Source organism: Emydura macquarii, unplaced genomic scaffold (genome assembly GCF_026122565.2).
Source record: "Emydura macquarii macquarii isolate MOO-44397 ecotype Brisbane River unplaced genomic scaffold, CSIRO-AGI_Emac_v2 contig_3390, whole genome shotgun sequence".
Taxonomy (NCBI): Eukaryota; Metazoa; Chordata; order Testudines; family Chelidae; genus Emydura; species Emydura macquarii.
The window spans coordinates 6665337-6688961 of NW_027133527.1; the positions used below are offsets into that span (position 1 = coordinate 6665337).

Sequence of the window (23625 nt, forward strand, 5' to 3'; positions counted from 1 at the left end):
GGATTCTACAATTTTTGTGTTTTGTCAGAATGAACACAAAGGTAGCCGGAAGAGGAAACCATTATGTTAACGTATTTTCAAGGCTGTATTTTAATTTAGGAAGGATGAAGCTCATGTCCTCTGATGGCCTAACATACACTTGATGTCAGAATAATGGACGCATTGTTTGAGATTGCAATTTTACTCACGTTTTTGAAGTACAATATAATGGAATTTTTAATCTGTTTTATCTGTAGTCTGTGGTTATAAATTAATATAATTAATGAAGATAAACTAAGATATTGGTATAATTGGATTGGAGACTAAGCTTGAAAAGGAATCCTTAATTATTCTGCACACGTCGTGTTCTGGTAACCTCCAGTATATTATCTAGCATATTTAGGGGGGGATCTGTTTCATCTTTGAGAATGATGTTTCCTGTGAATTGATACGTGTTAGGAATTGATCCTTAATAAGCATTTTGTACTAAATTGTTAATGGACAGAAGATGGGGATGGAATTCTTGGAGGAGCAACAGGGCACTGTCCACAAGTTAACACGTTACCTTTTAATCCTGTAGGTAGCACTTCTTACCTGGCATGGCGTGCAACGCTATTGCCTTAGCCAGCACAATGAGGCTCTCTAACATATTAGGAATTGGAAGCTAAATTAATTGGGCCATAGACTGATTGGCAAGGCCAAGTGATAGTGCAGGTTCTATTGGTTATGGGGCTTTTATATGCACAGTGGAAGTGCAATGCAAAATGGCAGCATCCGCCTAGTGTGTCCGAAGGGAGGAGCTGGAAGTGAGCGGCGCCCCCTTTGGGAAGCTGGGTTTCAGGTTTCAGTCCCCGGAGAAGCGTCACATCGGTGCAGTACCCTGACCTAGTCATACGCTGACTCTCTCTAGTAGCATTTGTTCCTTTTAGTGTTTCTTGCTAGTTACTTGTCATATCAAAAAGCTTCTTTGGAACATTGGAAATAGTTGCGTGTTCCAGTTTACGGTATGCGCACACCCGGCATTTTGGTGACCTGTGCAAGGGACATGGAGAAAATACGGAGAAGGGAAAAAAAATCTTCGTTTGCAGGCTCCCAGTATCCAGTAGCTGTTGAACTACTGATGTGTGACCTTCACAGCCAGGATGCAGACTGATGTGCTGTTCAGAACACAAACTTGTGATAACCAGCTACTAGGATTTCAGCTGAAGAGTTGTTCAGGGGAATCCTTTTAATTGGCACAGACAGTGCTGGAAACAAACGTGCCTGTGAAGTGATGTCCAGAATTCACCCACGAAGGTCCATGGGGTTCCTGGAGCTGGAAAGTGCACACAGAGCCTTGCAACATAGACTGTCCCAAGGTGAATTAGTCTGGCCTGGCTGCTACAAGCACAGGGTCGTGTCATGAAGGGTAAAAAGGACCTCAGTGCAGGATGTTAATGCCACTATAAGACACCATGATTTGGCTGCCAGCAGCACCGGGGACCTACTCCAAAGCTCTATGAGGTTTGTGGGTATCGTCTTTGCTGTATTTTCAGTGGGCTTTTGATCTGACCCTACAAGAGGTTCCTAAGGGGGGAGAATCTTTCATTTGGGGCTAGATGGGCCCTATTGGCTCTTAGCTAGCATGGCAGTTGACTCTATCTCCTCCCTTGTTTCTCGTTATAGTAAGAGCCTCCTGGAGGCGACTGTGTTACACGTGGAGATCTGTAATCTGTCCTTAAGTCACGTGTGAAATGAAATGGCTGGTGTAGTGGACATCCATCTAAATTACACAACTATCGTACGTGGCCACTTGTTTCTTTGCTTAGACGTGTAGCTTCTTATAAGACCCGTATGTGTAACTCGTCTGCACATTCAAGAGGAAAAGAATGCAGCCTCAATGTGGCTGTTGTTGACCTACCACTCTATGAATGAATAACACTGTACTTCACGTCAAACTGAGTGTAACAGTCAACAGACTTCCTCCTGGTCTTGGATTGTTCATACTGCATTGGAACCACATCAGTGTTAAGTCTTGGATGTGGCGCACACTATAGATCAGAAATACATTCAGAAAAATCTCACTTCACTATTGGAGTCCATGAGGATGCCCTGCCTTTCTTTAGAGCTTCCTTATAACCTAGATTTGCTAGGAACTGAAAGACAGAAATCTCTAACTGGCCTGTCTGTTCAGCAGCAGCCTTCCTAGGATGTCCTGCGAGGGCACGTCTGGGAATGCACTGGTACACTAATTGTAATGCAGCAGGCAAGACTTCTGTCATTTCATCTAAAATGATAAGGGATAAAAAGAATCCACCGATCGATTTGCATTAGTACTGCATGATCCTGCCTCTTTCTGGGCAGCACAAATCAATAGGACAAAGTTTCTGCCTTATTGGAAAGGAAGTAAACACAAAAGGAATGATACAGAGCGCTGCATGCTACAGAAAACATGTTCAAATGCTTGTCTGTGTACCTTTTTTTCAGCAGTCTGTGGCTCCTCTGTTTTGTTTAGCATGCAGTGTTATTACTGGCTAAAATGTTGATTGCCACATGCCTTTCTGTGGGCCTCCTTCAAACTTATGCCTGCAACTGTAAGTACTCTAGGCTTAACAAAGAGTTCTGAAACAGCAGCTGAGCATAAAGCTTGCATTGCATGCTTTGCCAATTTTGCTTATCATTTACCAGCCACTTGCTGGGACACCTTGATAGATGTGAACATCAGCTGGTCTTGCATAGAATCAGGTGCAGTAAATTAATCATGGCAAATTGGATTGCATAAGGAGGGTCAAGTGCTTTTTTATTTTGGTGGCAACATTTGCAGTGATTTAGTCATAAAACAGAGAGAGAACATGAGCATTAAGAGTGTATTAAAAATAAGCTAAAGGACTTTCACACTGGCTCAGACAAGGGAAAATGAGCACATTGATGGGGAAAGCAAGTTACCTTTCCTTGAGGAGTGGTCATTTGTATGTTGTGGTCTATTATTATAGGCACTTGTGTGTTTTTAAAGGCTTTCTCCCTCCTGGTTTTGCTAAACACTGTGCCTGATGTTTTAGGCCAGTCATCCTCTGTTGATAACCTCATTATCTGCAGTCCTTGAAATGACTGTGTTATCACAAATTCTGGTTACACACTAGATGAAATGGGATGGAGGAAGCACTTCCTTAAACACAAAACTTTCAATGAGCAATGTTGTATGGACAACAGTGAATATCACAATATTGTTAATATCACATTTAAAGAGATAGTTGGGTTATAAATTGCATTCAAGGAAATACAAGTAGAGACTATTAAAACAGAGCAAATTAAAAATCTTAGATTAATTTTTACTCTTCAGCTTGTTCATTTGCTCTTTGCATTTTCCTCAGCAGTGAAAATCTCCCTCTTGGTTCGCCAGTGTCCCTTTTAGGTTCTCATGCACTGGCATAGTGCTGCAATGTGTCCTAGAATGTGTCCTGTTCAAATATTTAAAAAAAAATCCTTTTTAATGTTTTTATATGTCATGGAATCTTTACCTTTGGTCCCAAATTTTGTAACAGCTTGTTTTCACAGACCTCAATTTGGAAGTTTCCCCTAATCTGACTATTCCTCTTTACTGTACCTCTGTTTTCACCTTTCTTAAAAGGGCTGTGGAATGTGACTGGGTAAGAACTTTTTATGGCAAAAGTACACAACCCAGGACTGGCTGTAGCTTGTCAAAGGCCCGTCTTGTTTAATTATACAAACATGAACCCTCTTAAGCCAAATTAAATGCCCCAATCAGTATTCATCCTATACTAAGTGGGCATAGTTAAGGACACTGTTCCAAGAAGTACTGAGGCTAATGTGAAAACGCCTCCCTAATTCTGTGCTTTCATGTGCATGAATTATGATCTTACATAAGTAAAAGCTGTCCTGGGACTTGCCATTCCAGATCAGAGCAGGTCCATCGAGCTAAAATGTTCTGTCTGACAATGGCCAAAAGCCGCTGCTTCAGAAGGAGGGAGTTGATGGAATAGCTTGACAGTGGTGAAAGTTTATTCCAACCCGCTGATCAGGATTGGTGTCTACCCTAGGTTTCCCCCATCCCCCAAACTTCCCACCACGGGTCTCACCAGTTCAGCTCTGACCAGTGCTAGCAATGGTGGGAGCATGAGTGCAGACAAGGCTCCAGGCAGCCGTTTGCCTTTCGTTTCAGCTTCAGTGCCAGCACAGGGTGCCGGAGGGAGCGATCTGCAATATTTTCTTTGGTTTCCAGGCAAGGCTTTCTGTCAGGTAGTGGTAGGTGCTGCAGATGACCTTGAATGGAGAATTTTACAGCAGGGGGAACCTTGCAATAACCAATTAGCACCAGCAAAGTCTTGGTGATTACTTGAGAGCCTCCTATCTGGAGAAGCTATGAGAGACGCTAAAATTGAACTGCAGAATCGGGTTAATGGAATTTCATGCTAGACTGAGCTCTGTGCAGGCTCTACAATGTGGCATATTTCTAAAAATTAAAACTGAATAAATTGCAAGATAGCTTTTACAAATTCTGGTTCAGTAAGTTAGATAGCCACTGGACCAATGACAGGGCACCAAGCAAGCGATGCGCTTTAGTATTTAAAAATGTCTTTTGCAAGGCTTCCTAATAAGCAATTGTGATTCAGCCTGCTTGTGTGATTGCTTCAAGGATGCAGAAGAAGCACTGTCGAGTCCGTATGCATTCAGCCTGAAATGACAGAGGAGCCCAGTTCTCATGAATATCAGATGTTAATAAAGTCTGAACTGGATAAAAATTCCCCTTATTTTACTACAGTATGTTTGTATATTTAACAGCCCTTTGTGCATGCGTTTGCCTTTATAAAGGGTGCAGCTCATCTAAGTCCATGTGGTTCTTTTTATTTCCTAGATTTATTGAATATGTGCTATTATTGAGGAGCATTTCCTCACATGTCTGAGGGGGAAAACAGAGTTTAAAACGTTTTGTTTAACCTGCGGCATATTTGAGAACACTCCCTGGCTGATAGCAGTTTGTAAGGGCATTCCCCAGATTTACTACTTAAAAGAATTCCAGTAGGGGGTTAATGTTCTCTGTGTTTTAGCTGTAGTTTAAAGACCCCCGTGTTCTAGCAGAATCGCTTCCCAGGGGAAATGGTGGCAAAGGCATTTAAAAAGAGACAGAACAAAGAAGTGGAAAATGTTCCTAGAGAATGGTCTAGGAGGAATGTAATTGGTGTCTTTTTCTGTTTCTAATTACATTTTTGATTCCTTGAGGGATGCTCTCCCCTCACCAGTCCAGGAAGATTTCCCCAGTGTTCTGAAAGCTGCAGGAGGGAGGCAGCGAGTTAGCTAACTCTGAGCTATCCAGGGAGAGGTCATGGGTAGATGATGATTCAGGAAACCTTCCAAGGAGATTTGTTTTAGGATATGGGGAACGATGCAATGCACTGTGTTTGGAAACCTACCGAACTGTGACCTTGCTGGTGTTTCTGTTGTGCGTATGGAAAAGGCATTCACAGGTCAGCCCAGTGTTTTGGCTAGAAATAATCCATTTAACATTTGCTCACTCTGAAAAATGATCTTTCTTGTCATTTCACTTGATTTTTTTTCTCTCTCCCCTCTCCCCCACTCTTCTCTTTCCAGAGAGCCAAGATTGGTCCAGGAGCCAAGGCAGCGGAGGAGAGGATGACGCATGCGATTTCCAAATTTGACAACAACGGAAACCGTGATCGGATGAAACTGTCTGATTTTAATTTCCTCATGGTGCTGGGGAAAGGCAGTTTTGGAAAGGTGCGGTCTGAGGAGGTCCATTCGTGTCTTTGTACATCTGTGAACCGTGCTCTGCTTGACGTTTATGTGTCCATAATGATTCCTACTCTAGGCTCTCTCTGCCGGACCACTCCAGACCTAGGAATGATGCCTGGGAGCCTGGCTGGCGGGCTCCTTGGTCTGTGTGCGTTCCCCATCTCATGGGATGGGGGCGGGGGAGGAACAGACCATATGGGAAGGAGGGTCACATCTGAACTTGGCAGGTGTGACTAGAAGAATGACCACTAATTGCAGCATTGCTGCAGTCAGACAGTCAGCAGGGAGCAGGATGAGCACGCCCAGTGACTGCAGCCCTGAAATCAGAGGGGCTTGGCTCTAGATTTGCATTTTTGCTGTCAGCAGTAAAGGCAGGAGTGCCTTGAGGTCTCCTCTGCAATACAGTGCTAGGGTCAAGAAGTGTTCGTCCGCAGTGATGCCTCTCACATCCTTATGCCGTGACAGGAAAAGCTGGCCCATAGAAAACTTAGGTACCTGCTTTAAAAAGTGATTATGCCGAAAACAACAAAGCTCTTCTCACCATCTTCCAAATGCTTCTCTGTGGAAAGGCTGGAGCATTAGGGCAACCAAGTTCCATTTCTGTGTCCTGGGAAACCCCATTTATAAGAGGCACCAGAAGTGCCCAGTTGCTGTCACAAGGGCTTGGAGGGTATTGATTTAAGGCTGAGTGCTCTGCAGTTTTGACTGAGGACCGTGTAGTAATTTATTAATTTCTGATGCCTCCCAGTCACAGCAAGGAATGCTGAAATTCAGGTATCTGGTTAGTTCACCACAAAAATTAGAGATTCTCTTGGAAACAGGGTTTATAATAGAGAGAGAGAGAGAGAGAAAGCGCATGCATGTTTGTGTATATATATATCTGTGTGTGTGTATATACATATGTGCATGTTAAAGCTGTTTCTGTTTAACGGAGTATTTTTTCCTCTAATTAATAATCTACATGAAAGTTTTAATTGACTTTACAGCCCAGTTATGTGCAGTAAGAGAATTTATTTCTTCTAGTAATTATGGGACTCCCGAGTCTTCATTTTTCTTAGTGTTTTGCCAACTTGATCAAGATTTTCATTAAAATTCCAATCCTGAAATTGCTACTTTAGCTTCAAAGCCTAGAGTAGGCGGAAGGACGCGTTTCCATTGTTGGTATATCAATACATCATTCACTGCTATGACAGATGGCCCTTCACCAGGCTGTTTACTGAGCTCTCTTAATAGAAGGAGAATATTCCTCCACCTCAGTATAAATATCTTGGATGGGGTGGGGGAGGTGACGGAGTATTGAGAGGACACGGCGATAATGTCGTGCAGTACGGTGTCTCTGGTGAATGTAATGGATCGAAATTGTGTCCTTCAGGATTCACCCTGTATTTACCCTCCTTCACCCATCCAGATGGAGGAAGTATTCTCTAGACCAGGCTAGAGCAGGGCACTGGGAATCAGGAGTCCTGGGATCTGTTCCTTGCTTTGACACTGACTCATGACCTCGGGCGAGAGACAACCTCTCTCAGAATCTCTGTTTACCCATCTGGAAGTTGAAATATTTCACAGAGTGATTAGGGTTTGTGGGAGGCTTTGAGACCCTCCAAAAGGTGTAACTGAAAGACAAACGTGTTACCTTCCCTCACCCCTTCCAACCTTTGCCGGGCAGCTGTATCAGGAGCTTCTTGAAGCGACAGCACTGGAGAGGGTCAGGAGTTCCCAGACTCCGTTTTAGCTATTTGCTCTTGGTTAGAAAGCTAAAATAGTCGTGAAGATGTCTGCGCTAGGTTGATTCTACTTCTTTAGCTTTAAACAACAATAAAACCCCCATACAGAGAGCTCTGGGCCCCCTAACAATTAATTAGTGCCTGCCCAGCAGTATTAAACAATCACATGCAAATTAACTCAGCCAGTCAATCAATCGAATCTCTCACACACCCAGGAACATAGGAACAAGTCTTCAACTTTCCCCTTCAACCCTGTCAAATCGATACCACATGTAGCACATTCACAACCCGCATAAACATTCTCCTCCAGCTGTGACCTCTCCAAAGCGCCTTCCCTCTGGTTATCTCAGAGCTGAGCACACTGCTGTGTAAAACAGCAACACTAACATCTTACCAGTGAAAACTAGTTGCTGCTTTTGCCGGCTCTTACCCCCCCACTCCCCCTCCATCCTCCCGCCACCCCCACAATTAATCTCTTTGAAAGTCTCCTGCTTTGGCATCTGGGAATTTGAGAGGGTTTTTTCCTCCTCCTCTTTTTATTTTGAGAAACGTTAGCAAACCAAACCCTCCGTTGGAAGCGTGGCTTATGTAAGGGAATGTGACTGCGACTGTTCTGTGGAACAGACTGTTATAAATATGCTAATTAGCGCTTGTTAAAACAACGTTGGCTTATGTGATTAGATCCAGCCCAGCTCCCGTGTGCACCTGCTAGTCACCGGTGGGAGCCTCCCCATTTTTCCCCTCTCCTTCGTTGCTTCACGTTTGTTCCTTTCACGTTCTGAAAGCCAGGACTTCCAGCTGCCTGCGTCTCTGACAGAGGATCTCTGGGAACACACTTTAGAGGATTTATGGCTTTTAAGGGCTCGGTGGGGCAAATGTCATTTCTTATTATTTATTTTCCACTTCGTGTGATGGAGCTGTTAGACGTTTCAAAATTAACCATGCGGGTCATCAAATCCATTTCCTCCCGTGAGCTGAACCAGCCTGCGAAATGGGCGTGTTGGCGAGGAGGCACTGGGTCTAAGGTGACATCAGCACGAAACACCCATTTCGCCATAATGGGGTGTCTCATTTCCTTAGCTCTGTGTAGGCTCCAGGGCTTGTTCCCCATAAGTGTCCAGGTCCCAGGATGCATGTAGGAACGGCTGAGAAACACATTCTGCCCTAACCATGTGCCGCGCGGTGAGCGGTAATTTGTATCTGTCGCAGTAGCCTCCTTTCATTGCCTGCGTCTCTGCATCTTAAATTTTCTGCCTCCCTGTTTCGCCGTACGTGGTAAACCACCTATCAAGGCATTGATTTTTAGATTTAAAACCGCCTGTAAGAGCTCTTTGGGTATAATTGAACCTATTTCAGTGAATCCTGGTTTCAGTAATAAGCTTGTTAACTCTTGGGTACCCAGAGCCTGCATTTGCTGCTTAGTATTCTCCTCACTCACATGCTACTGCTGGCAAGCATCAGGAAAACCTAGATCTTGGCCTCGGCGGAGTTGAACAAACCTGTTCTCTCTTCAGCCGAGTTGGACTGTCTCCAATTATTGTGCTGGAACCTTCCCAAGCACATGCACTATATTACAGGACTAAATCAAGTTAAATATCAGTGTCTCGTGTTCCAGGAAAGGAATTGCAGTCCGTCTTCCAGAGTGTGTTCTGTAGGGGGAAAGCCGCCACAAAGGCAGGCTTGAGAGCTAGGGGATGGAAGAGTTTTCCTCTGGTTTTATTACTGCTGTGGAAGCTCAGTAAAATAAAGACTTCACATTTCATTGAGAGGGGAGTAGGTCTCCAGTTCCACCTGAACCCAGGGTGAAATGTGCTTAGCAAGAACCGAAGGCACCCCTTGCTAAATCCAGGGCAGGTTGGCCTGTTCCTGGGCTGGGGACAAGCCAATGTACTCCACCATCCTAGGCTGCTCTGATAGCCCAGACCAGAGCAGACACCAGCTGCTATAAATGATGGAATTTTTCCTTGAGCTTTGTCAAGTGGAGGGGGAGGAGGGACCCATTGTTTTCTAGGTCTGTTTTTAATTGAACAGGGCAATGCTGGCAAAGCCTCCCATTAGTTTGTTCTGGTTTAACACAAATATTTAAGAGCTAAATTATGCAGCTCATTCATATTTTGCAGCTACTCAGCCTGGCCTATGATTGAGCTGGGTTTTATGGCTTTTCTCTGGAAAGGCCTGACGAGCCTTTTGCTTCTGCAGATCAGGGTGTCGGCAGAGTCTCCTGGCTGAATGAGTTTGGGTCACTTACTCTTCTGCATATCTAGGGTGGATTGATTATTTCAGAGCCTGCATTTTTGAATCTATCTCATCATTATAATTTCCAGGAAGACTGGAATTATAATTTCCTGAAGACTGCTCACCAGTGGCAGTGTTTGTCTTGGAACTGAATACTTTAGAGAGACGTTCTAGTAGGCAGTAAGCTACTCTGATGACGAGGGTCATATGAATACCTAGACAGATCAGTTTTAGTAGCAGTTTGCAGCAGAATGGCATTGAAGACAGTAGTATAAACTGCCTGCTTTTTTCTGTTCCAATATTTATAGGGTATGAGGTATCGTGGGTGCTGCTAAAATGATGCAGGTGAACGTAGCAAGGAGGCAAAATCTGCTAACACTTGTACAGGTACTACGCTGTCTTATTTGCACAGCATGCTTCTCCCCAGCGGTCTGGAAAGTAACTTCCAAACAGGCTGAGGATCAGATCCTGGATTCGGTTATGCAGATCTGAATTCAGGCTTAAGTGGAGCAACTCCAGATTTACACATGTGACAGAGAGAAAGATGTGACCCCATGTGTATCACTCTGGTTGTAAATACAGAGTAACGTGCTGATTCAGACTTAGTAGCACATGTAACACATACACTCAGTGCAAGTGCTGCCCTTCCACCCACATAATACTACTGATTTCTTAGGCTGCTACAAAGAAGGAACACCATTTTTCATGCTGTATTTGAGAGATGTGGAACTGCCTGGCTCCCAATCTGTATGCCATCACACTGAGATGCATGCCACATGTTTCAGCATTGGTATGCCATGGGAGAGCTACTGAATAAAATATTTACAGCTTAAATAAAACCCTAGAGCAGTTTTTCCCATTTAATTTTGTACACCATTCCTTGCATTCCGTTGCAGATACTAAGAACACTGATGTGGCAACAGATGCGCCCTCCAACTTGATGAAAGGTACACTGACATAACTTCAGAACCAGCCATCAATCTAGTGGGGGGTTTCACCCTCCGGGGGTAGGCTGCAATTGACTAAGCAGATTCTGAATCCACCACATAATTATTTACAGTTACTGAACCCTGCACTTCAGTGGCTTTTTATCTTGAAATATAATCAATTTTTATTTTTTTGTACCTCCGGGAAAACTTCTCAGTGTGTTTATCCCTGAATGAGCTTTGTTACCAAAAAGATGCACTCTCTCTCCTGGAGGCTTCCAGACACACCATTTTTACAAAGCATCCAAACTCTCCAAGTTTTGTAATACGCCATGATTCCTCTGCTTCATAACTGAGATTCACCCTTGTGTTGGTTTCAAGAAAGCTGCCCATTTATGGCATTAATGCTGAGATGCAAGGTTTAGAAGATGCCCTGTAACCTTTCAGAAAGATGGCAACGCAATCAGATGCAGCTCTGATTCTTCCAGACGTTAACAGTCTGGTTTATTGTTCACTCACTTCCAGATCATCTCCCTTCTTCAGCTGGCTTTCAAGAGCCAAAGCCCATTCTTTCTGATGAATTAAAATCAACTCTGTCTATTAAAACATAATCGGGGTGACTTGTAAACCTGGACTGCCTACACAAGAATGTTAAGGATAAATGTCAATGATCACTTAAAAATATTCCTTAGTTCCTGCAAAATCGTAAGAGGTTATACAGATGCAAGCAGATGGAATAAAACAATCTTAACTGTGTGCTTCTATAGCACTTTTCATATTCACAGCACTGTACAGGCATTAACCAATTTATCCCTACAAATGCTCCTGCAAGGTGGGTAAGTAAAACTATTCCAGTTGTGTAAATGAGGAGACAGAGATACAGAGAGGGTAAAGGACTTGTTCAAGTCATGCAGCAAGGTGACAGGAGAGCTGGGACTAAATGCAAGAAGGTTCTGGCTCCTAATCCCCATCCCTCATTGGGCTGGTTCATGGCAGCTTGCTAAACTGGTCTCGTGCCTACACAGAATCATAGAAGATTAAGGTTGGAAGAGACCTCAGGAGGTCATCTAGTCCAGCCCCCTGCTCAAAGCAGGACCAACCCCAACTAAACCATCCCAGCCAGGGCTTTGTCAAGCCGGGCCTTAAAAACCTCTTAAGGATGGAGATTCCACCACCTCCCTAGATCTTTGTGCTTCGTTTAAAAAAACCCAAAGTAAGACCCTCTAGCCCTCATGGATGCAGTGGCTATCTTAAGTGCAGCTTGGCAGCTTCTGCCTGAGTCTGCAGAGAGCCTACAACAGTAGCTTGAAGAAGTCTGAACTATTGCTGTTCGCTCCGGTTAGGGTTTCTGCTCCGAAGCCTATGGTGATGACTTAAATGTCAATGTTTGTAACTTTCACTGCTGATTGAAACTTGCAAGAAAGAATGGTGAGTATACTATGAAGATCCCCATGGACAGCTGTCAGTGACATCTCATTCTGCTGTCACAAGTGGGCAGAACTCGGCTTGGGTGCAGAGAAGTTTTAACACCATTCCCCTTCGCCGCCAGTTTGACTCTTGAAGTCACTTAGGAGCTAGTGAAGAGCAGTCAAGGGAGACGTAGGGACCTTTCTGGGGACTGGGGACTCGCAGTGCTACTGCTGTACAATTAATAATGAATAATCATCTGTCCCAGTGCCCGTTAGGGTCCATGGGAATCTTTCCCTGAGCTTTGGTGCAGGCCCGGAGGGCTTGGTGGTCCAAGATGCCGAACACTCTAGGCTCGGGATCTAACAAAACGTCTAAGCACGTGCTTAACTGTAAGCACCAGAGCAGTCCTGCTGAGGTCAGCGGAGGATGCCAAGGGACGCCAGCTGAGGGTGTGGACCAGCACTGTGTTGCAGTTCAGTTTTGGCAACCGTTGTCCGGTAAGGAGACAGACCTGTGGTCTCCCGGTCTGGGCATAGCACAGAGCGTCGGGAACGCTGAGATTCTAATCCTGGCTCCGGCAAGTTCCCCCATCATTTGTAGGGTATGGGCAATACCATGAATCTGGCGCCAGGGGAGCTGTGGGGCTTTGGATATGGAGGAGCTGTGTGTGACTGTCGGGGGTGGAGTTACATCAGACAATCTGAGTAATAACGATTGTCCTCAGCAACCGTGATTCTCACGCTAGTGAGCAAATATTTGCCAAAACACTTGACCTGTGCTCAGTCATCAGTGATTTATCTACTAATCTTCCTCAGACACAGCTACACTCATTTACATTTAAAACGCCCCACCTACAGTGTTGTTGACGTTGCTGGAACACGGCAGAATTAGGCCCAGTGATCCCTAGTTAATGAAACGCTTCTCCTGTGACATGTTCTTGGGGCATCCAGAACTGTAAACTACCTTGCAAGTCCCCTGCCTCGGTGCGCCGGAGATTTGCTGCTGCTTCTGCTAAGCTGTGTGTCTGTCTGTTACCAGCCCACCAACCTCTTCTGGACTCTGCCAGCCCTTATGTCAGTCACCTTGCAGGGAACACTGGGTGCACGTCAGTCCCCGAGCCCCTTGAAAGAGCCTGGCCCTGCAGTGTCACTGGACATGCACAGACACAACCACGTCCACTATCTCCAAAGAGACCAGACACACCCCTGCCTGTTGGCTCAGCTGAGGATTCACACTTGAATATTATTGTGCTGAGATGAACGTATCGTAAAGCCAAGAATAAGCTTATGAATAAGGATAATAGAAATCGAAAATGGTTATAAATAAAACAAAACTAGAGCATGCTTTCTAGTGTCTACAACTTAACAGGCTAAAACTGCCTCAGATAAGGATTGCTCACGAAAGCCCCCTCTGTGTCAGAAGCAAAACCCCACGCACGCACCCCGGCCAGGATCCAGCTTTCGTAGATGTAAAAAGTGCTGCTCTTTTTGCTCCCTCAGAGGTGGAGAATCCCAGTTTTTGTTCCCCCTCTTCTCATAGTCCAGTAAATCTTTGAAATAGATCCTTTGAAATGTGCCCCCAGACAAAGTTCATCTCCCCCCGGTTATTCTTCAGCATGTGCATGCCATGCTGTTCTTCTCATCCTACTGTTAATTTGCTTTTACTGCTGACTCAATATGCAAATATGATCCCCATTGCCTCTGGCTAGCCCTGCTCCATTTACATGTGAGACCTAGGCAGACAGGCAAGTCAACATTCCTTGATCCGGGAAACCTTTGTTTATCTGCCCTGCCTGGTTTGCGTGATTTAAACGTATTTCCAGACACACATACAGCTTCTTAATTGTTATCTGTACATACATCATGCAATGGTCATGATGACCAGCACGTTATGAGTTTTCATTTGATACCTTGCACAACATTCTTTGTAGATGAATACCATGACAGCTCTGTGTTAGGTGTAGCGAGTTGGTCAGGCCAGATAGGAGTTGCAAAGGAGTGACAAAATAGTGGCCTCTCTGCTGGGGGCATTGAGATGCCCTTAGGCTCATATCTCCTAGCGCACACAGAGGAGTATTTTTGCTGGGATTCTGTTCTCTTGCCTTGCAAAAATCCCCAGGGTGCTTCCTGGCATTTTCTTTGTTTGCAGCTCTCCTATGGTCTTAAATGATTTCTGTCCCACTCTATTGATGTTTATTTCCTCTAATTTATTTTCAAAACATCCTAACGTGTGTTCTTGGCTTGACTAAGGATTTTAATAGTCTCTTTTAAATGTAAAGTAATTCAGTTCCACTGAATATTTGAATTTAATACAACGAGAGAGAGAGAGAATGGGGAAGTGAAACGTGGCCGCTGGTGAGCAGTGTTCATTTCGGAAGCAAATTGAAGCAGTGTATCTTAATAATCTGTGGGGTGTCAGCGGGATTTTCAGGAGTCCTTGTTTGGACTGATTTGATTAATGAGACAAAATTGCACTAGCAGGAGACTGCAGCCTCCATTTGTTATAATAAATAAATCTGCAGATTGACACAACTGGTTTAAAATATTAGGTGAACAAATTATTCTGCATGAGGTAAAGCAGTTGCTGAGTGATGAGACAGATGAATAACCATGTTTCCGTTTAGCTGGGGAGTGTAAAGAATGCGCCTTTCCCTCCGCGCCAAACAACATGGAAGAGAATCAGGATAGGTGCATAACTTTTTACCACCGTGGTGTTTGATGAGGACTCTGAGTCTGAGGCTCGTCCATTCAGAGAACCACAAATAGGAAGTGGCGCTTGGTGAAGAAGGGTGATCTTGTGGTTAAGGCCCTGGACTGGAACTCAAGGGATTTGGGTCCAGTTCCTGGCTTTTCCACAGACTCCACATGTGACCTTGGGTAAATCACATAGGGCCAGGTGTTTAATGGTATTAGGTGCCTAAAGATGCAGCTAATTGTATCTTTGGGCGCGTAAATCCCTTTGACAATTTGTCCCCCAGTATCTCTGTACCCCACTCCCCCATCTCTGACTTGAGGAAGAAAGTACTCAACTACCTCACAGTGATGGTGGGAGGAAAAAATGTTTCTGCGACGCTCACTCAGCAGAGTAAGGAGAGCCACAGAAAAATAAACAAACCCCAAGTGGGTCTGTGATGAAAAAGTAAAGGCTCAGCCCGCGCAGAGTGTAAAACCTTCTCCCGTCTCCCCCCCAGGTCATGCTCTCGGAAAGAAAAGGCACGGACGAGCTCTATGCCGTTAAGATCCTGAAGAAGGACGTGGTTATTCAGGATGACGATGTGGAGTGCACCATGGTGGAGAAGCGAGTGCTGGCTCTGGCTGGGAAGCCTCCATTTCTAACACAGCTTCACTCCTGCTTTCAAACCATGGTAAGTGGGTGACCCTTCCGCTACCATCAGCCCTGTGCAAAAGGCCCCTCTGAGAGGCCTTGTGTCATTGCGGGGTTTGTGTCCAACACGAAAGTCAGGACGGGGAGCGCCTGCCAAATCAAGAACACTGGAATCCAGAACAGCTCTGAGTACTGGGATGGGGAACACAGGCCCGCCCCTAGATACTGCATCATCTCCCGAATCCAAGAAGGGAACCGACCCCAGATTCTCCCCCTGCCTCAGGTGATACTGAGACATTGCAGCTTGCTCTGAAGCACTATAGAAATGCTTGTAAATAAATATATTAATTGAATGTGTGGCCAGATTTTCAGCCGTCCCCCTGCCCCCCCATGAGCCTGCCTTTGATCACACGCTTCACTCTCTGCGCACACAAATGACTGGGCCTGAAAAGAGGGCCACATATATTTTCCCCCTCGCCAACCTCATGATTTGCCAAATTTTCATGCAAAAATGGCTGCACGCACCAAACGCTTACTGTAGATGTTGCAAAAGTGGAGCCTCAGAATGGGTGTCTGGATCCTGGCGAATTTATCAGCCAGCTCTTGATTGAATTACATCTGGTCCTGAAGCCTCTTAGAAAGACCCTTCTGTATGGTTTGAGTTACAGTCCAGGTAGCAAAATACCACTTTTTGTCAGGATTCACTGCTTGGAATTAAGAAGCTGAGCAGATGGTGAAACCTAATAAGAAATCCAGAAATTTCAGATTGCAATAGGCATCCTATTAACTTGTGCAAATAATAAATAGAAAAAATCGTTTTTTGAAAACAAACTGGCCAGCGGTGAGCAACATGCAAATGAAAATGCCTATTTACTTGTCAGCAGGAGTAGGGAACAGTAATTGGTATAGTCCTTTAGATGTACGACAGTGGAGTCTCCGAGGATTACTTTAATATCATCCCAGCAATGGATTTACCAAACACAGTCAGTGTATTTAAAGGGTATAGTCCGGCTTTGCAGAACAGTAATCAAACTATGGCAGGGGAAGCTCTTTCAAACACCATCTTTGTGGCATCTGAAGTGAGTCGGTGCAGGATTATTTCTGGGAGACCTACAGTAGCTAACCAGTAATCATGTTTGTAATGTAATCACAGTATGTACCAGAGTGTATTATCAAATGCAAGCACAAACACTCTGATTTCTGGGAGCACAGTTCAAAGCACAATTCCTGGCCTGGGCTGCTAGTTCAACTGACTAGTACAGGAAAAAATACATCTAAAATCCGCCTCTCAAAGAATGAGAGAATTATTGTTCCGGCATCACAGAGGCGAAGAATTCCCAAGTTTTGCATTATCCGAGAGCCTGCGGGTTCCACCTAGCCTGGAAAAAGGTGGGTGTGAGTGTGGCATCTTTATAATCCCAGAGGCACAGCCAGCGCAAGCCAGTCCTCAAGTGTCTGCTGTTAATTGCCCATCAAGCATAAAGGCACCTCTTGGTCCCATGTGGGCCAGGCTGGAGATGAGCACTACCATAGTGGTAAGTGATGATCGTTAGGAGGCAGCATTTGTCTGTGGACCTGCCTTTGCCTCCCAGCTACAGTGTGACGCTACCCAGGAGAAAATGGTAAATAAAACCAGCAGAATAAAGAGGTCCAAATAAACCCAAGAATCAGAAATGTTGTAAAAAAATAAAAGACTTCACATCAAAACACGCCTTGGGGATTTTTCAGCTGTATCTGTGTGTGCCCAACAAAGGGATAAGGAGGGGTGGTGACCCTGTGTATTGGGGGTACACTTTCTATAGGGTGAGTTCATAGTAAATGTGTCGTCTTAGCATGCTCCCGACATGAGCAGTGTGTGTGAAACTAGCTCTGTGCAGATCCAGTAGCAGGTGTTTTCAATGGTTATAAGCAATCTTTTGACCTCCCTGACCACTGATTTACCGTTTATTAAACCATCGATTAATTTATTAAGCCTTTATAAATGATGTCTAAATATCCCTTTAACACAGAGTGTTGCTGGAGAGTGTAGGGTGACTGTCAGATGGGCTGAGAATGACTTTCAGCGAGGAGGAGGTCAGTGCAGCTTCTGCTGGCTCCCTTGATAAACCTGCTGCTTAGGGGCCAGGAGGCTGCTAATTGAAATCTCTGCTGCAGCAATGTGCTTGATGGATGGACACGCACAAGCGCTCGCGCTCTCTCTCTCTCCCTCCCTCCCTCTGTGTCTGGTCCCGGGATGGCAGGTTTTCTGGCTGCATAAGCGCCCTAAGTGTTTGGCCACCGTTTGGCAAATGCAAGAAGATTCAAGTGAGGCATCCGGACTGATGCGAACACTGCAGATGTCTCTAGCTTTGGATTCTCCATTAGCTGAACGTTCTCGTGTAAAAGCTGCTGGCAGAGCAGTACTGCAGAAATATCAAGAGACCCAGGAGCCTGAATGCTGCAGACAAATGTGTTCTGAGATAAGAGAGCAGAAAAGAAAGCCCTGATGTCAAAAAGCCACGGTCAGGGAATGGAAATTGCTCACAGAGTTCCAAACAGAGCAAGTGTGTGTCATTTAGCCACAAACTGCAGTGCATTGTGCTGACGGAGTACAGCTCTCCAGGTGTTACTTCAAGTTGTGCAGAGTGCGATAGCCCACTTGATGTGGCAAACTGGGATCCCCGCTGCTCCCTAGTCTGGCTGGGAATCTTATTATTTAAAATGAAGATTGGGAAGGGGAACTTGGGGGCATGTCCCCAGCCTAGCCCATAGCTCACTGGTTAAGTTAGTGAGCTGGGATGTGGGAGGATACAGGTTCGAGTGCCCTAACCCCTGGCTATTGGCTATTCTGGGACAGGTCACCCACATGCATGTGTGTGGAAAGGTCCCATTTTTGTTCCAATGCAGACAAAACTAAATTGTGAAACCTCCATTTTATTGATTTATTTGGCAAAATGCAATTCTTGTTCTTTGGCCAGTCCTGCTCCTCCCCGATCTGCTCCACAGGTCAAAGCTTGCAACTGTACATGAGGATCCAATAATGGGCTCTCCACACTGAGGAAGGAATTGCTGCCATCTGTCTGGTTACCTTATACGCATCATGCAGACCCAAGCTTTGTCTGCCTTGTGTGGGAGGATCGGAGCATTAACTACAACGATGTGCTGTATATAATTACAGAGCTGGGGTAGCTTGTAAAAGGTGCAAATGTCACTTCCGCTGGGAGTTAGGCACCTGTGCCTTTGTATATCTACCCCCTAAAACCTCCCTACATTCCCTGTTCTCATAATGCTGCTGCTATTCTTAATTTTCATGTTCGTTTTTTTTTTTTTTAAGGATCGCTTATATTTTGTGATGGAATACGTGAACGGTGGGGACTTAATGTACCAGATTCAACAGGTCGGCAGGTTTAAAGAGCCACATGCTGTGTAAGTTCAATCGCCAGCGTTAACATTCATCCTTTGGGGGCGGGATTTGATGGTCTGTCTACCGTATCCGTGTGTTTAGGATACATGGTTCAATGTTCATGTTTTGAGGTAGGAAACATGTAGAAAAGGAGTGAGAGGAGCGGAACAGCGGGAATGCAAAGATGAAATGTTCCCGATCCAGCCCGAGGGTCAGAAGGATTTGCAGAGAGCAGGGGTTTTTGCCTGTTAAGGTTTCCTAGGCCTGAAAAAGCACCAGGGAGTGCTTACAAATTGCTCTCTAATTAACCATTCAGAGAGTCTGTAAACAGGATAGATCACAATCTCCCCATGATTTGAAAAGTGCTGCTGGGCCTGCTCCTGGCCTGCAGGTCACAGAGAGCCGCAGAACTTCTTACAGAGCAGGTCAATTTCACAGATACCTGTCCCAGGCCAGCCCATCTATAGTTGTTCTGCTGCCCTCCAATCCCGCAGGCTCCATCAGCTGACTGGCTGGAACCCCGCACCTGGTGAATCTACATTCATGAATCTCACGTCCATAAGAAGGTTCCAAAAACCACTGCTCCCCTTGAGCTTGATTTTAAGCCACAGCATAACATGCCACTGGAAGGGCATTGCCGTGGGCTCTTGTCTCTGCCTTTCCTATGCCAGCACTGCTGGTCACCAGGAAGTTCATGGGTGAGCAGGAATTCCTTCTGCAATTAGCGCTCTCCTAAACAGCCGGCTGCTCCTGCTTGATGAGCTCACCCCAGTGTTTCTGCCCCCTCCGATGGGGGTTGTAAAGTCTGTGGTTTCTAGCTGTGATCCCTAAAGGAGGAGCAGCGCGGATGGGTGACACCCGTACAGCAAACAGTGTGTCTTCCAGTCGGGAGTAGGCTGTGTTTACTGTGGGCGGTGTCTGATGTGCCTGCACCGGGGTCAAGATTCTCCGAAATGGATGCCTAGAGTTGCACCCTAAGCCCACCCCAGGCACGTAAACCACTGGCCTGGGTCTCAAAAGTGCTGAGCATGCATCAGTTCCCATTGACTCCAGTGAGATGTGCACGTTAGAAAAGCAGACAGCTTTATTAGCCTAACTGTAGGCCCCTGTTGTTCTCAAAACCTTGGCCTTAGATCACCACCTGCAAAGAGATTTCATAGACCTTATAAAGAGAGTCCTCCATGCCCACTCTGTGTCCCCACATTTCGGCAACCCGGCCTCCCGTTAGCCACATCTCCATCCAGAGACCCTCCTGCGTAGAGCTTCTCTCTGGCTAGCCAGCTGAGGTCATCTGAGGGCAGCACAGGGGGCTCCCCTGTAGCGAGGTGAAGATGCTGTCTCTGCAGCCCTCTCCCGAGCCTGGAGGCCCCAGCTGGATTCCCCGTTTTCATCCATCGACTAAGCGGCAGTGAAGTGACTAAGCCGCGAAGCTGTTCCGGCGAGTGGAACAAGCCTTTCCTGTTGGGGTGGGCTCTTGCCATGAGCCATCCTGAGAGCGAGCCCCAGCTTTGTGCTTCCTGCTGCATCATGCTCCTGGCTGAAGTGGTTTAACATGATTTCATGCTGGTAAGAAAGTACCAGCCCTGGAGACTCCCCGGAAGTCTTAGATTTAATAGAGCGCAGGCTGCAGGAATGGAAACTGCCCCTCGCGCCACCAAGTCAGTCCTGTCCTGGAAGGCTTGTTCCTCGACATCCAAGAGGAACATTCGGTCTTTGGCTACTTTACTGCGGCTGCCAACCAGGTCATCGGTGGCTTTGGCACCTGTTTACCATCATCTGAGCTGAGGGTAACAAAATGTTTCCCAAGACCCACCGATTGCGCTTCTTTTCTTTTTTTAAATCCGCCTCTACAGATACAGGCTGGGTTGAAAGCAGCGTCCTTTGAAGAGAAGCTCTGTAGCTCAGGTACAATTCTCGGAGGCACAGAATAGTCTTTAAAGAAAGCAGTGGTCATGTGTGTTATCGTCTTGGCCTTCCGAAGATGACATGTAACTTTGCGTGTCATGTTCAGTCAGCCCACAGTGACAAACAGCCATAGACCTTGCATCTTTTTTAAAAAATTGAGAAGCTATATAATCAGAAGTGACAGCCCCACGCTAGCCCACAGCACCTCGATCATGTTCTTACCCGATGCATGGCATAGGGTAAGCTTTGTCACTCTTGTGTGATACTTGTCCAGGGTTTTTGCATTGTGAGTGCCTTTATCTTTCGGTGATGTATGCCCAGTGTGTTTCATTTTGTGTAATTAGATTTGAAAGCTTTTCATTTTAATTTATCTGCTTTAATTATCAGACTCTTCCTGTTAAATCTTTAATTTCAGATTCTATGCAGCAGAAATTGCCATTGGCCTATTCTTTCTACAAAGCAAAGGCATCATTTATCGGTAGGTGAGCATATTCTCCCTTTCTCCCCTTCTCAAAGAACTGCTGCAAAAATCAGAACTCATTCATTACAGTGACTGGACTTTCTGCTTGGGGTTCAAGGAATCTTTTTTTTTGTTTTGGTCAGCTAAGTGACTTTGTCTTCAACACAGTAATCCAAGGGCTGCTCAGTGACAGCATTCAACACAGCAATCCAGGGACTGCCGTTCATTGCAGGGTCCTGGAGTACGGTTTGGCAGCTGTCCCTTGAGTGTACATTCAATAAATGGAACTGGAGGCCTGCTAATGTCAGTGCGTTATCAGAGCATGATTGATCTTTTACCCCAGTTCTGTAGGGAAGGGAGTTCATAAAAGTGGCTTTGAGTCTTCTCCTGCCTCCCTGTTTTACATTTCTGTTTGGACATCACAAATCACGGCTGGGGGAGGGGTGGATCAATTGTGAGAGGTGTGTTTTACTAGGAAGCATTGTTTTCTTCTCTTTGAGACTAAAAGTGCGTGCACTAAAAGTGGTTTGTCCTGAGACTTGCAGTATGAACCTGGTACTTACGGTTCCAAGGCCTGCAGTATGAGTTACCTCATTCATATCAGCTTTGCTGGCAGGCCTGGGACAGCGCTCTGAGGCTTCTGGGTAAGCACTGACACTGGGGTATCCACAAGGCCCAAAGTACAGCAGAACAGCCCTAATGAATGTCATGTCATTACCTGCCCAGTGGTGGAGAATGCTGACTGTACAAGTGTAGACACGAGTTACTGAGCACTCTGCTCCAAAGACGAAAAGCAGGGAGAACTTGAGGTGAGGGACAGTTTTTGCCATCGGCTGTTGCAGAGAGACATTGTAAGTTCGCTGGTACTTTCTGCCGCTTTCCCCTATAAAATTGTGTTTTTCTGTCCTTGGCCAATCTGAATTCTAAGCACGGTTGCCATAGTTAATGAAGTCCCCCAAAGGTAAGAGCCTGTAAATGGTGCTATTCCCGCTATTGCACTTTCGTTTAATTGAACAACAATTAGTTTGTCAAACCGAGGAAGTGGTTGACGGATAATTTTGCATGTGACGTGATCTCGGCTCCAAATAGCTAAATAGAAGTGTGTTGCACTACTGAACGCTGAGTTGCCCATCCCAAACCTTTACACGCTTCCCGTGGTGTCCCTTTCCATCTAGCTGCAGGATTAACAGAGTCTCACATCTGGTCCCCCCATCACTCTGTGCTCCCCAAACAGTTTGTAATTACACCAGGGAAACTGGGTCATGGCATCTTTGTTCCCTTCAGAGCTGAGCTAGGATACACGGTTTCAGGTAGCTGGGGCATTTGTAGTTCAGAGCTCTAGCATCTTCCCCATAATTCCAGTGCATTCGTTCAGTCAGAGGAGAGAAGAAACTTGGTATGTGCACTAGAGACTCTGCCACTGTGACTCAAGTGAGTGGACCAAAGGCATGCATGATCAGGTGCTTTGGTGTTCATGGTGGAGACCAGTTGGCCGCTGGGTGAGGAGCCAAAGAGGGACAGGATTTTAGTTGTTGCTACTAAAATATTAGCTGCAGGGAAATTCAGAAGGGGCAAAATGTTTATTTCCACCCTAACTAGTGGTTATTTTCCAGCCAAATAACTTCCTTTTCCAGTAGCCCCTGCTGCAGCTCATGTTAGAAGAGCATATGGGTAACTTGCATTAGACTAGCTGATTCAGAGCATAAGGCAGAGGTATTGTGAAAAGGGGCAAGCACCAACCCACCAAGCCCTTTACAGTCACTCGGGTGATTGCCTTCTGCTTGAACTACAGTAGTTCTCCTGGCTGGAGGCTCTGGGCTAGATCTTCAGCCGGCATAAATCTCCATAGCGCTATGAAGTCAATGGAGCTGTGCTTGTTTACATTAGATGAGAATCTGGCATGGTCTGCCAAGCTGGTTACCGTCCTGATGCGCCCTCAACTTCAGCTCGAGGGTGCATGGTTTGCCTCCTGTTCCATTACCCTGTTAAAGAGATTTGCAGGCTTGGGCACAACTTCATGAACCTTGCTGGCAGATGGCAATGGACTCTGTGTTCACAGTCTGCCCCATGACCCATATACCACTAGCTTACCTGGCCTGGTGGCTTTGCCGTAGCCCTTGGGTAGAGGTACAGCATTTACAGCCTTACCCCGAATGGAGACCTTTGGACATTGTCTGACAGTACATGACAAAAACGAGAGTAGTAATACAGCCCACAGAGCTGCCTGGTAATTACATGGAGGAGCTACTTAGAAATCAGCGTTCACTGACAGGCTGGCCTTCCAACTTTATGTTAGTTCTCCTGTCAGGCCCGTGTAACCCACTGGCCCCATCCTGGCCGACACTGGAGGGTTGACCCAGGGATCTCCAGAGCTGAAAACATGAGTCTCTACAGCGTGAGCTAAAAAGCCAGGCCCTCGAGCTGAGAGGTGTAGCAGGCTCCTATCTTCTGTGGGTCAGGCCCAGAGGCCGGTTGTGTCTCATTAAGAAGAGAAGTTCAGATAATGCTAGAATCTTTTCTGGCTTGGCACCG

The 23625-nt window shown here is 45.7% G+C and overlaps 1 protein-coding gene across 4 annotated transcripts in view; it reads left to right on the top strand.

Annotated features, from left to right (window-relative positions):
- PRKCB (protein kinase C beta) overlaps positions 1-23625 on the top strand; it is a 221053-nt gene that overhangs the window by 157882 nt on the left and 39546 nt on the right. For all 4 annotated transcript variants that reach the window (XM_067534305.1, XM_067534306.1, XM_067534304.1 and 1 more), the window contains 4 exons: positions 5566-5712; positions 15213-15386; positions 18660-18751; positions 21049-21111. In XM_067534305.1, coding sequence (XP_067390406.1) covers positions 5566-5712; positions 15213-15386; positions 18660-18751; positions 21049-21111 — 476 coding nt within the window. The remainder of the gene's footprint in view (positions 1-5565; positions 5713-15212; positions 15387-18659; positions 18752-21048; positions 21112-23625) is intronic.